Source organism: Telmatherina bonti (genome assembly GCF_933228915.1).
Source record: "Telmatherina bonti genome assembly, chromosome: 15".
NCBI lineage: Eukaryota > Metazoa > Chordata > Actinopteri > Atheriniformes > Telmatherinidae > Telmatherina > Telmatherina bonti.
The window spans coordinates 16,574,860-16,588,425 of NC_136613.1; the positions used below are offsets into that span (position 1 = coordinate 16,574,860).

The 13,566-nt window shown below is 38.9% G+C and overlaps 3 protein-coding genes across 5 annotated transcripts in view; 1 reads left to right on the plus strand and 2 right to left on the minus strand.

Annotated features, from left to right (window-relative positions):
• Positions 1 to 2,451, minus strand: part of naxd (NAD(P)HX dehydratase) — a 7,530-nt gene extending 5,079 nt beyond the window's left edge. Inside the window, exons 1-5 of one of the 2 annotated variants that reach the window (XM_079254638.1) lie at positions 2,344 to 2,451; positions 1,049 to 1,235; positions 505 to 945; positions 102 to 252; positions 1 to 11 (exon numbers count right to left, since the gene is read on the minus strand). The exon at positions 1 to 11 is cut by the window's left edge and continues 35 nt beyond it. In XM_079254638.1, coding sequence (XP_079110764.1) covers positions 1 to 11; positions 102 to 252; positions 505 to 945; positions 1,049 to 1,229 — 784 coding nt within the window. In that variant the 5' untranslated portion in view covers positions 1,230 to 1,235; positions 2,344 to 2,451. Of the gene's footprint in view, positions 12 to 101; positions 253 to 504; positions 946 to 1,048; positions 2,316 to 2,343 lie in introns of those variants that run through there. The other variant, XM_079254637.1, reaches the window with a different exon arrangement.
• A 4,164-nt stretch (positions 2,452 to 6,615) lies between these two features.
• rab20 (RAB20, member RAS oncogene family) lies at positions 6,616 to 11,226 on the plus strand. Its single transcript, XM_079254053.1, has 2 exons — positions 6,616 to 6,972; positions 10,112 to 11,226. The coding sequence occupies exons 1-2, from the start codon at positions 6,783 to 6,785 to the stop codon at positions 10,711 to 10,713; spliced, it is 792 nt and encodes a 263-aa protein (XP_079110179.1). The 5' UTR covers positions 6,616 to 6,782; the 3' UTR covers positions 10,714 to 11,226.
• Positions 11,227 to 11,246: 20 nt separating this feature from the next.
• col4a2 (collagen, type IV, alpha 2) overlaps positions 11,247 to 13,566 on the minus strand; it is a 72,469-nt gene continuing 70,149 nt past the window's right edge. For both annotated transcript variants that reach the window (XM_079254049.1, XM_079254048.1), the window contains one exon: positions 11,247 to 12,284. In XM_079254049.1, the coding sequence (XP_079110175.1) occupies positions 12,030 to 12,284 (255 nt within the window). In that variant the 3' untranslated portion in view covers positions 11,247 to 12,029. The remainder of the gene's footprint in view (positions 12,285 to 13,566) is intronic.

Genomic DNA, 13,566 nt, shown 5'->3' on the forward strand with positions numbered 1-13,566 from the left:
CTCCGGTGTAGCTTTAGGGAGTGAAGTGGAAAAAAATATTAGGGCAAAGCTTTCAAACATGATGTTCATATTGAGGAAGAGTTGGTCTTTAGGAGACATACTCTTGGCATCCCCCAATAATCCCAATTCGTCCATCTTGTCCCTTGTGCTTTTTAGATGTCAGTGGAGGAACTATGCTCTTTACAAGTGAAAAGGTGTCATCATCCATGCCTCTGTGGGATGAAGAGCCCAAACTGTAGCAGCGCTCAAACACTAGAAAGACAAAAAAAAGACAGTGAGAGCCTTTAAACTGTCAAATATTACATTAGTTTGCAACAGTGACAGTGGAGTTTTCCCACTAATCCCTTAAAGAAACAACGGCGAAATGTTGGTTTAGAAAAAGGTGCAAGCACCTTAACGTTAAGATGACTGACTAAACTACAGCCACATTACAGCAGAGCTGTCTTTAATTTTCTCTTTACTCATTCCACCTCAAGGCCTCACACATGACACCGGAGCTAATACCTAATGCCTGTGGGTCTGTGTTCAGTTGGGTCTGTTGGGAGAAACAGTCTGTCTGGGGTGAAGGGCGTTTGTGATGACTGGATGGGCCACGTGCATGTGATGAGGAGGCGGTGGAAATGACCGGAGGGCGAGGAGGGGCAGCCTTGGTCGGAGTGGCCGCAGAGCTGGGCCTAGCTGAGGAGATGCCGGAGAACATCTGACCAAGCATCTGAAGCATGTGCAGCTCCCTGGCGTGCTCAGCTTCGCGACGGCGATCCTCCGCTTGCAACCGCTGTTCCTCCATACGATAAAAGCTGTCTTCAGCTTGGGCGCTCTGCTCCAAGAACTGCTCCATAAGTTTTTCCATGGGGAAGTTTGAGCGCCGCTTTCTGGGCCTTTTTGCCGTTCTCGTTGACAAATTACACACTGACTGGTTGCTGTTGTGTGGTCTTACTGCGGTGCCTGGAGAACAGAAGGGTTGGACATTATGTGAACTCATGCATACAAACCCAACAATTTATAAGCCTGAAGCAAACACAAATACAGACAAGTTAAGTCCACTCACTGTTATTGCCCACTGTCACTTTAACTGGAATAGGGATTGGGACAGTTGGGTATTCCAGCTTCACTTCAGTCTCAGCGGGATAGGAACACTCTCTTGTGTTCTCTAGGTATGCATCCTGAGCATCCTCTCCATCCTCCTCCAGGCCATCCCCGGCCTCCTCCACTCCCTGTCCACTGTCCATCAGCTCCTGCGGGTCAAGTACCGGTCGGTTGCTCAAAATCCTCTCCATAGTGTCATAAAACTTACATATCTTGTGATACTGTCCATTGTTTCGTAGATTCCCCTCCTTTGCTAACAGGTACTGTCTTTTGAGGCTTTTAATCCTCACTCTGCATTGCTCCGGAGTCCTTTCAAACCCCATCGCTCCCAGCCTGCGGGCAACGTCGCGGTACACAAAGCTATTTCGGAAGTTTCCATCTAGCGCCGTCTGGATGTCCTGCTCCCCCCAGATGTTTAACAAGGTCCTGGTTTCTACGTCCGACCACAAGAAGCCCCGCGTTGTGTTTGCTTGCATAGCTAATCCAGACGAGCCAGTATACAAAATAACCTCCACCCAGAGGAGCTGTCTGGAGATGTTGACGCCGCAGATTATGATGGACGTCTGCTCTGGATCTTTGCTCTTAGCTGCATCAAAGCCGCGGGGCGTCGCTAACCGAAACAACATCCAGTGGCCATTTTGCTAGCTCAGAAGGAGTTCAGGGGGGTTATAAATATTATATTAAACTTTAAAATCATAACAAAAGCGTGGATATGTAAACTCTTTGTATCCTAGCTAAACCTTGGCGGTCTGTTTCCACGTCGTTATAAAAATTGCGTAGCTGGGACTTTTGGATACACTGACTGGGGGTCAGTGTCCCCAGCGGCTTTCACGTCCTTTGTCCTCATTGGGGAAATTCCCAAACTGACCTCTGATCAGTCCTCTGAGGTCAGTTTCACTTCTCTCCGCCTGCTCCTCCGCCCAGCAGTATGATGGGTGTCTGCGGGGTCCTAAAATCCCTGAATACAGAGGCAGCAAACTGCTCGGGCACAAGAAAATAGTCTGCTATTCAGTGTGAAAACTAGAATGCGTTCTGAAACAAAAAATAGAAAAAAAATTCGGGAGAGTTTCTTCACATTACCTTTCTTATCCAAAAAGATGAAATAGGCGGTAATTGCCAGTATAACTGTGATCAAGAAAACGGTGAACTGAGTCCGGATCTGCATATTGTCATACTGTCATTCTTAGTTTAATTGCAGCCATCGACACAGAGCTTCCCCACTCGTGAAAGACCACCCTCGCTGTACACACTTCTTACCTAAACGTTTCAACGCTGAAAAGTGAACACAAGAGATCCTGATCATGAGGCGTTCGCAGTACCAGCTCAGGAAGAGAACGTTGTGATGCGTTTAAGGGCTACTTGGACAGTCCGACATCAAAACACACTGGTTAACAGCCGTAGTCGAAAAGACGATGGTCGTTGAAATGACCCGGAAGTAGTTTTCAAATTCTCTCTATACCAAGGAAAGGCGCTTCAATTCTTTACTTTATCAGATGAAACACTGAATTAGATTTTCTGACAAAGGAAATATTTATGTTCCACATCTTTCTTACTGGAGTTAGTGTATAAATATGAGGACAAGAAGATATGACTATATTTATCTTACCTGTCCTTTTCTGTTTCTTTAAAATAATCATTTACATTTTACTATACAAATATAAAATGCATGACCTGTATCTATTATTAAAACCAAGTATATTCTCGCCCTCAGTATTTAAGTTATGACCAACTGTGTTACTCATGCGCTGGCATCTTGTCCAGTCTTCGCATAATGTTTAGTTTCAAACTGTGCTCCATTAAGCCACCAAATGAAGTGTCTCTTTCTAATTATGACACCTGGAGATCACAGGACATGATCGTAGCAGACCATGCTGCACTCCAGTAGGCTATTTTAGGTACCTAAGGATACCTAATGGTATCTATAGGTATTTTTATACCAAAATTTTTCTTGTCAGTATGTTACCATTTCTGTTTCCAACACTTCATGCCCTTTAAAGAAAAATCACACATCTGTACACGATGCATTAATATATTTTCAACAAGAAAAGTGTGAAATGTAAATAAAAGACATTAAAATAGTTGAAAGAAATTTTCTAAAATTTCACTAACATATGGTAAGTAGTAAATAAAATTAAAAAGAATGAAAATTAATGTTTTTATAGTGTTAAAATAATTAGGTTACAGATTAGCTACAAGTGTAATTCAAAGTCTTTTTGTTTTTTGTTTTTTTTCTCATTTTCTTGACCTTCAAAGGATTAGTTTAGGAGAGCACTTGCACACCTGAAATGAAAAATTTGTTTTTTGGGGGGTTTTCCTTCAATTTTCTGGTAAGTATTTTTCTAAATGATTAATCTTTAGAGGTAATTATTTACAATTAGGGACATTCATATAATCTTGAAAGAAGGCCTGAAATCAAGGGGATCAAGTCAAATCAAACCAAACATTATTTATGAAATATTTCTCCTACAATAAAATTGATCACAAACTACTTTATAGATTTTTATAAAGCATTGACAAGAATAGTCCACCTTTCGTTTTGTAAAGACTTGTTTTGTTTTAATTTAGTCGATTTGTCCTTTTTGTTGTAAATCACTGAGGATTAGACTTATCCACATGGAAATTATAAAAACAAGTGGTATCATCTGTGTACACTTTCTTATTTTCTGCATTTGTTTAGTGTTTACCTTTAAATTATTGTTTTATCCCTTAAAACCAGATCTTAGATTTATAGTCTTTTTAAAGGTCTAATAAGGAACTATGGTTTAAATTTGTTAAGTGCTGAGAGTGAATTCTACAATTACAAGCCACCTATAGTTTTGAATGATTATTTATCAGCAAATTAATCCTCATGTTTTAACAAGTTAAAAAACTTAAAACTGCCCATGAAGATATTAGCAGTTATGCATTGACAATGTCAAATTATTTCACCAAGTTTTGTCTTCTGGTGGAGGCCTGGATTGGCCCACAGGAGGAGCAGAGCAATACCTGGTGATGCTTTACATTGATGGAGCTGACATTCCAGTACCAAGCAGGCAAATACTTTTCACTTGTCACAAATAGCAAATGATTAGCAGCCCAATCAAGATTTTTTTTAAAAAACATACACAAAAAAAAAAATCAACCAGAGCAAATCGCTGGAGGTGGAACCACTGAGAAGACAAAGAAAGTGGTGGTGCAAATTGACTATGGGAGGAAAAACCCCACTGCCTGCAACAACAGACTGGTTAATAAATGTGTGAAATGTGTGAAGATAATACAAGTAAGAGGACTGTGATGAGTCGCAAACTTATATCTCAATATCATGTGATGATCAGGTGTGTTGCAGCAGAGAAACATTCAATACCTGCAGGACTTCGGGCTTGAGGACCCTATTTGGAGATCCTTGGTGTAGAACAATGAGGTTTGGTGATTATTTAGCATATGTGTATGTGTTAGAAAATACAGTTTGTGAGTCAGGGTGGCCCAAGTGAGTGCATGACTCCTGGCATGAATTTGTGCACCAGAGCAGCCCTGCTTAGGTGAAATAGTTTATGCCCAGATGCACATACGAATTTCAACGCACACCAATATAGCCATTGAGGCAGTTGGCTAAATGTGCAAACATAACATTTGAAATGCTATGAAGATTATTAAATTAATATGAAATTTGCTCTCAGTACAGTTTTGTACAAAAACCTTTGGGAGTGATACTTTTTCTAAATCTTCATTTTGTCATCTTAAAAGTCTTATAATGCCTTGTATGGGCATAAAGACACAAGAAATGTTTAGAGACAACACCACTGTCTTTTAACACAATGAAGAAAACAATTCTGATAGGAACTGCACCATTCAGATGGATCCTGATTATGACATCTGTTTACATGTGTCATGTTTGAACAAAACAGAGCAAACTTTATTGTGTAAAATGAATCGTGCAATGCAAACCATAACACTAGAAGCACTCAGAGAGCACTGGTCTCTGCCAAGGCATTGTAATTTATTCATTCATTTTTTTCCTATCATTGTGTACATTATTTTTTAGTGAAATGCTCTAATGCAAAATGATCATTATCTTTTCACAGTAAAGAATCCTTGAAAATATTTCTTGAATACAGATGTGTGTATTATGGGAAATTATTCCTACCCCCCCCCCCCCCCCCTAATCTAAGCACTTATTTCTTATTCCATTTCTGAGATTTCCTGAAAATGTCATCAAAATCCATCTATAACTATTTGAACTATGTTGCCAGTAGACAGACAAACCAATGCAGCTTCATACCAAATCTCTGCTTTGTGGAGTTAACAGAGAGTGAATATCTTACAGTGATGTACAGCAGACACAAGGTATGTGTAATAAGTATAACTTCTATCCCAACTCTCTGTCTTTTCGGGCACATTTATTGAACACCTATATGCATGAGTTTCCAGTCTTGATCAGAAGAAAATTTTGATCTGAATAAGTATGATCAGAGCAAAAACTACCAGTTTGCATGTTTACATTAACCATTTTCATCCCAATCAAGAACCTAATCTAAATACTTGTACCCTATGGACACAACATGGTGTTTTCTGAATGCTGGTTTTAAAGATGAGCTGTGTAACCTTCTGATATTAAAGTCTGCATTTCTGACTCATTTCATGGTTGATAGGGATGCTGAGAATCTGGAAAAGTCCTGTAAGACCTCTTCAAAGATTGTGAATAAACTGGAAATTTCAGCATCGGCATCCCAACTAACGGGGTCAACGATAGATAACCTTCTTAGATCAAGACACAAAAATAAATGTGGTTGAGCCTTTGCAGTGGCTGCTGCTAATCTCCGTAACAACTTCTAATTTTAGTTCAAAGTAGACCTTGTGTGTCTGTTGTGCTGTTATTTTACAGCTCTTCTTCTCCTCTGATTTTTACCATATTATACAATAACGATGGTCCACAAAATGATGTGCTCTATGAATAAACTGTTAGATAAAGTCATGGTAGATACTAAATGTAAACTGAGCAAACACTTGCTACTTGGTAATTTGTAGTTCTGCTTTCTTTCAATTCAGTTCAATTTATTTATGAAGCAATATCTGAATATTCTGGTAATTGTACAGTAGCATCTCAGACGAGCAATTAACCAGCTACTCAGACATTTATAGAATATCTAAAAATGAAAATGTGGCACACCTGAATGAAAAAAGGTAAACCCCAAATATAATAAAAACAAATTTGCCAGTTAGTGAAATTATTAAATAATAATGCTACTAATCACTACTTTTTGCTAATGGAAAAATAGCCTATATAATTTTATAAATTACTTCGTTCTTTCTTAAATTAAATTAAATTAAATTAAATTAAATTAAATTAAATTAAATTAAATTAAATTAAATTAAATTAAATTAAATTAAATCAAGACGTTTTGGACCTTTGGGTCATTAAAGGCAGTACGTTGCCTGACATATTCCGGAGCCTGTAAGGCAGTACTTAGGGAATAACTCCCGTGACCGTTCCTCTCCTACTTCCTGTTTCACCTCAGTTACTTTCAGAAGTTCAGTCTCAGACAACGGATTTGAGAAAGCGCCACATCCCAGTTGTCACGTTACCAAAACACACCGCCGTTCATAAAATGGAGCTGGCAGCAGAAACGGGCAACATGATTTTTACAAGCTAAACTACGGTTTTTGTTTCGCGTTTAAACGGGATAAAGCCTCGCCGTAGCGGGACTAGAGTCACCATCATGCCCGATGTGTCGAAGATGAAGAAACCCGACGTGAAGGTTGTTCTCCTCGGTGACATGAACGTAGGGAAGACGTCCCTGCTCCACAGGTACATGGAAAGGAAGTTCAAAGACACCATCAGCACCGTCGGAGGGGCGTTTTTCCTCAAACAGTGGGGATCTTACAATATCTCAATATGGGACACAGCCGGTAATTCCACCTTCATGTTTATTTTTCTAAACTTTAACCCAGTTTGTTTTCCAGCTGTTATCACGCATCTTTTCTAGCACTGATTAACTACGTTTACCTGATCAGGCGTGATGCCACCACCTGAGGCGACCAGCAGCATGTGACCGCTCAGTGTTCAGGCAGGCAGGGAGCCTCATGAGAACCGTGAACTGGAAACTTTCCCCTACCAGTTAGCAACCATAGCATGTCATGCAAAACCTTGCACAATGCAATCTTTTCAAAGAGAAAAACAACCAGATTATCCAACTCACTGAGGCGCAAACAGGCTGTCACAAATCTTTGATGGGGAAATCAAGAAATTGATTTCCTGAAGTTGAATTAGCCTGTGGAGGTATGTTAAGTAAAATAATAAATGGGCAAATGAAAAACATGTTGGTTTGTTCTGGGACTAATCCATCCAAGGAAAGAAGGCTTTAGAAACTTGTTGGTTTAACTTTAACAGTGTTTGTTTATTTGTTTGTGTAATTAGATAAATGTCAGTATTTAGAAATCTGGAAACTGGAGGTAAAATATTTTCATAGATTTATGATTAAATGTAGGAATATATATGATTTCTAAATTTGAAAATTATATGCTTATAAAAAAAATACAAAAAATACAGTCACAGAGTTGACAAATTGTACATTCAGTATTTTGTCAGGAGATACCCACTTCAGCTCATTCTGATTTCTTATCATTCATACTAAAAATATGATGTCATTTTAGTTTCTCATCACTCTTAATGTGTGATTAAAATCACGGCGACCTTCGTCATGTGCTTTATTGCTCAACGTTGGAGTAATGCAGTTTAAATGACCTGTCATCTGTGTGGGTCTGTTGAAATGCTCACACATGCTTGACCCTGTATTTTATTATTGTTATTTTTATGTTAATATCTGCCTGAGGCAGAGCCTTTAGCCTTGTGTAGCCTAAATGATTTCTCAGTCTGAGAAGTTAGTGTTTTTAATCAGAGTCTAACCAGTATGCCAGAGGATAGATTATTGTTATATTTGGTCGTCTACACATGCTGACCTCAAATCTGCCTTTTAATCAGCTTAGTTTATAATGCACATAAAGAAGAAAGTCAATTCAGGGAACTTAAAAACAGTCTTATCACATAGTTTAACCAACTGATTGGTTGGAATTTTGACCCACTTTTCCTTACAATGTTGCTTCTGCCTATTGTTTGTTTGTTTACGATCTTTTAATGTCCCATCACAACATTCAGTCAGATTACAATCTGGACTTTGACTGGATCATTGCAACAACTTAATTCTTCCCCTTTTTTCAGCATTCTGTTACAGCTTTGCAGCTGTGTTTGGGATAATTGTCCTGCTGCAGCATGACCCAGTTTCAGCTGAACTTTAACCCTCAGACAGATGGTTTCACATTTGACTAAAGTAACTTTGCTATACAGAAAAGTTCATGGTTGACTCAATAACTGCAAGGTCCCAGCTCCTGTGGCTGCAAAACAAGCCCAGATCATGACCTTTCCAGCGCTGTGCTTTGCTGTTGGGTATGTGATGTTTATATTGATGAGCTGTGCTTGGAGACTAATGTATGTAGTATAGTCTCTATATTTTGTGTGTGTCGTAGGGAGTGAATTGTAAGACTGAATTTTCTGTCTGGGACTTAAATAATTCCTCTAGCTGCTGCACAGGTTCAGTCTCAGATCTGCTCCATATTCCAGTATTGCGTAAACATGAGTTCCAGTAAACCTTTTTGGGTAAATGCACACTTTACAAAAGTTGAACTGTGAAGCCACAGAGATAAGGAAAGGCCAGCCGTGTCACCGGCGAGCTATTTCCTGTCTGTGTTGCCTTATTCCCCCTGTGACAGCCCGCTGTTGCTTTAGTTCAGTCAGTGTGGTGGAAAAATGCCAGATCAGCGTTGCTGAGTCACTGTAAAGCTATTGTTGTATTTTCATTGAGCATAAACTGTGGAAGAGTGACATTAGGAGGGTTTGGTGGATAGATGTTGGATATGAAAAACCAAAGGAAATAGTTTATTCTCTCTTATAGTTTGATAAGTTTTCAGTGAAGTGAACTTGAGCTTTAAGCTTTGAACTGCACACCCTGTTTCTCATAGGTCACATGATGGGTTTATGACAGGAAGACTTGACTCTCCCTCCTTCAACCTGTCGTTTAGAGATTTACATGCAACATTTTCCAGAAGTAAGAACTCTGATAGGTTTCACTGGTTGAACATGGGCATTTCTTTAATTCTTTCTTTCAGTTTTTGTGCAAGTTGCGACACACTGGAACTTACTGACATAACTTGACTTTTATGAGATATGAGACAGGGGTTAAAGTCTCAATGTGACAAAAGCAAGCAAATCTTTTGTTCATAGAACAAATTTTCTATTTGGACATTTTATAATTAAACAGATTATTCATGATTGAAGGAAACAACTCATTTGAGACATTTTGGAAAATGGGGATTTTTCGTTTTTCTGTTTTATTTTTTTAATGCTAGTCTTTCTTTTTAGGCCTCAAACTTTTGATTTGTTCTAACAAAGCTAACAGATAATCAGTTGGTTATTTGCTGAATGAAAGAGCAGCTGAATTGTTAAAAATATGCCCCAGATGAGTCGAGGTAAAAAATGAGACAGCCCTGCTAGAAAGTGACCCCTGACAATCGTCATTAGTTAGTGTTTTTTAGAGTTGTTTTTCCAACGAGAGGCATTTAGGATCCTTCATAAAAATGGGATTTATTGCTGGACTGTCTTTTTAGTCTCTGTTAGTTTTAGCGAAGCATATCTAATTAATGGACAACTAACTAAGTGTGTTACCAATCTGTGGCCCCAGTGGTAATTTCCCCCATACACAATGTGGCCTTTCAAGAATCCTGCATACTTCCACAACAAGGGTTGTTTTTGTTTTCAAACTGCTGACTGTCGTGCAAAACAACCCACACTGTGCGCTTCAGTGGTGCTTTTTGTTTCAAAGAGCAAAGCATATTGTCATTTACCACTTTTATCGGGATATTTGAGGCTCTTTTAGTCACTTTACAAACTTTTTACTTGCACAATAAAACCATTCTAAGTAACAGAAACACCCCAAACAACATAATTCACTCGCTTCATGTCTGAGGATTTAGAAGTTGTTTTCTACATTCTCAGGCCGGGAGCAGTTCCACGGTTTGGGCTCCATGTACTGCAGGGGCGCAGCAGCAGTCATCTTCACCTACGACGTCACCAACTGGCAGAGCCTCGCTGAGCTGGAGGAGCGCTTCCTCTCCCTGACAGACACTGCTAACCATGACTGCATCTATGCTATTGTGGGCAACAAGGCAGATCTCACCGATCTTAAAGCCCAACTGTCTCAGGACTCGGATGGACTCTCTGAGGACCGAACCAAATGCGAGGAGGACACAACGGAACCACAGGTGTTGTCTGCTTGCCCCACTCCCCCAGCCTCCCCTGCATCCCTCTCTGGCTTGGTGCTCCACAAGCAGGTAACGCGGGAGGACGCGGTGGGTCTTTATGGGAGAATACTGCGATATAAAGGCATGGATGAACAGAGCAGCCTCCCTGCAGAGAAGATGTGCTTCGAGACAAGTGCCAAAACCGGCTATAACGTGGACGTTTTGTTCGAGACGCTGTTCGATCTGGTGCTGCCTTCCATCCTGAGGAAGAGGCACGAAAACCAGGGGTCTCCAACGGTGGATCTTGAGGAATGTAGGGGGGTGAACAGTAAGAGGGGGAGATCCACCTGCTGCTAGGACCTGGTTTTAAACAATCAGCAAGTTAGTCTGAGCTCCAAATGCAATATGTGATGGTACACACACACACACACACACACACACACGCACACACACACGCACCCATCATGCTGTGAAGTTAAGGAAAAGCAAATAAACTGAAACTGCACTTGTTTATCCCAAAGATGTCTGTGTGCAAACAACACAGATGCATTAAAAAAAAAAAGTCAGTCACTGCTATCTCTAAAAGTTTTTCTATTAAAATTCCACTAATTTAACAGCACTAATTGTTATCTGGTGACACATTGCACTGTTTTAATCACGTTTAATTTTGATATTCTGCTATTAGCATTGATGATTGTTTTATATTTCATTGGAACTTTCTCATCAAGTGTGAAATATTCCTGTTGACCTTTTGCCAAGCTGTCATAATAAAGATTTTTTTTTAATTTTGCACACATTGATTGATCTGTCATTCAGAAAACTCAGGAGTAGAAATGACACAAAAGTATAACAAACAACATTTAATCTTTTCACCTCAATAAAACATATAAAAGTTATTATATTACAAATGAAGCAGATTTTTTCCTTTGGTCTGAATCTGTTTATTTCCATTTTGTTGCATCAAGGTGAAGCTGAACATTTGACCTACTGTAAAATGCTGTACTCTGACCCAGGATCAGGAAACTGAGACAATCAGACCTTTAATTTGGATTTTTTTTTAAATTTTTAAATTTTTTTACACTGTCTTGTTGACAGCTTGGGACGGCTCAATAATTAAATTTGTAGATGAAAATGAGTGTTGTACATGTTTAAAACTCAGTGGGTCAAGTTCAGTCAGATAAGAGTCAGTGCATCGTGTGAGCAAATGGAAACAAGATGTTTAGCAGTAGTTGATAAATGCATAAAAAATATAACAGTTTGCTGTGAATAGATATAAATTGGCTTTGTAAGAGTGCTAGAAACAAAGCAGGATAACAGTATATCTCTCACGTAATCTTCAGCTGGCTGAGAGGCGGGGTTAGTGGCTTTAATGTTGGGCTGCCTTCCCATAACCATGACGACATGTAGTTCTAATAAAGCAGTGCATACATAGAAATGTGCATCTTTGGTTCAGCTGTCGTTTACAGTCTGATGATTAACACTGGAATAATAGCTGAGGTAATAAGTTAAAAAGTAAGCACCAAACCACATTTAACACAAAAATAATTGTTTTCTAAGGTTCCTCCTGTTTATTTACAACTTGAAGCTCAAGGCGTCGCGCGGTCGCTGCATATCTGAGCATTGTGGCTCAAGAAGGAAGACTTTTGATGAAACTGCTTCTCTGACAGTGCTGCTCATAAGTTCTTCATGCAGACCTGACAGCGGCTGATGTGAGACCGGAGCTGGTCTACTTTGTGTGTCTCTGCTGCTGGCTTGGTGTGGAATGACTGATCCACAGAGGTCAGCCAGAAGCTATGTTTGTTAGCAAAGTAGTGGCATGTGCCTTTGGCTCCGTTACATTCGATGAATGGTGTTGTGCGGAAGTCCTCCAGGCAAGAGCCAGGCGACGACAATGACTGACCTCCGCCTTCGTTTCCTGCTGCTGTGTGCTGCGGGGACAAAGGTGGGAGATAAAGAGACAAGTTCAAATTTAATCAGGTGGTATTGGTGACATTTTTTGGAAACATAACTACTTTAAAGAAGGGATGTAAACAAACAATGAACTGATTGTACCAAAAACAGTTAAAAAGGTGAAGAAACAGAAAAATATCAGATTGAAGACATCCTTTCTTAAGCGTAATTTTAAAGACACATACAACTAATCAAAAAACTATTTTCTGAAACCAAAACCTGTAAGTTTTCCTTTTATAGTTTTCCTGTTTTGAATGTAATTGCTTTATATTTTAGATGCCATAATTGGTGACATATTTTGACCGGGGGTGTCAAGCAAATGTGGAAATCAAAGCTACAGGTAGGTGGCAAATTGTTTTGCGGGTGATTTTAAAAAAAAAACACAAAAAAAACAAGTAAAGATTAGTTTTTATAGAGAAACATCACAATTGGACTCCTTCAGAATATTAACATTTTAAATTCTCCACATTACCAATTTGTACCATACCGTACTGTACCACACCATACCACACCACACCATACCATACCACAGCAGCTCTCAAACTTTTTGCAACAAAGTACCCCTTGTAAAATATTTTTTCAGCCAAGTACTCCCTAACCACTGCAAAGTATTTCTGGTTAAGAAAAAAGATGAAATACAGCACATTTGTGTTTGATTTATTAAACTTTAACAATGCAAAACAATTGCCATTGTTTGGCACATCTCCACTAAGCTTCAACCAGGACTCCATTGTTTGCATTGTCAAGGCGACAGTGACTGACGGATATGATTGGGCTCGTAACGGGTGAGGTTCAAGTCACGTTACGTCAGAATAAGGGATTTGGGGTGGAATGAAATGGTTTAAATCTGAATTTAAATTCAGTTTATGAATGTACATTTTTTATTATTATTATTATATTTACATTTATTGAAGTATATTTAAAAAAAATAAAAAAATAAAAATATATATATATATATATATATGTGTGTGTGTGTGTGTGTATGTATATTATATAAATTTAATCAAGGATCTTTTAAAGAATACATAAAAATATATATGTTTTCAAAAAATTTCACATACCCCCTGGAATGCCTGGAAATACCCCCAGGAGTACGCGCACAAACAGTGCCATACCATACCATACCATACCATACTACTTTAAAGAACTTTCAAAACAACATGCTGCATAGTTAAAAGTAAAAGTAAATAGATCAAATAAATGAAGGTAAGACAGCTCAAACATAGAATAAAACATAACATAAAACAGTCCCAAAGTAAA

Bases quoted from the DNA above. Each gene is read 5' to 3' on its own strand.
- rab20 (XM_079254053.1), top strand. From the start codon at position 6,783: ATGCCCGATGTGTCGAAGATGAAGAAACCCGACGTGAAGGTTGTTCTC. The intron at 6,973-10,111 runs GTAATTCCACCT...CTACATTCTCAG, and splicing joins CTCAATATGGGACACAGCCG to GCCGGGAGCAGTTCCACGGT.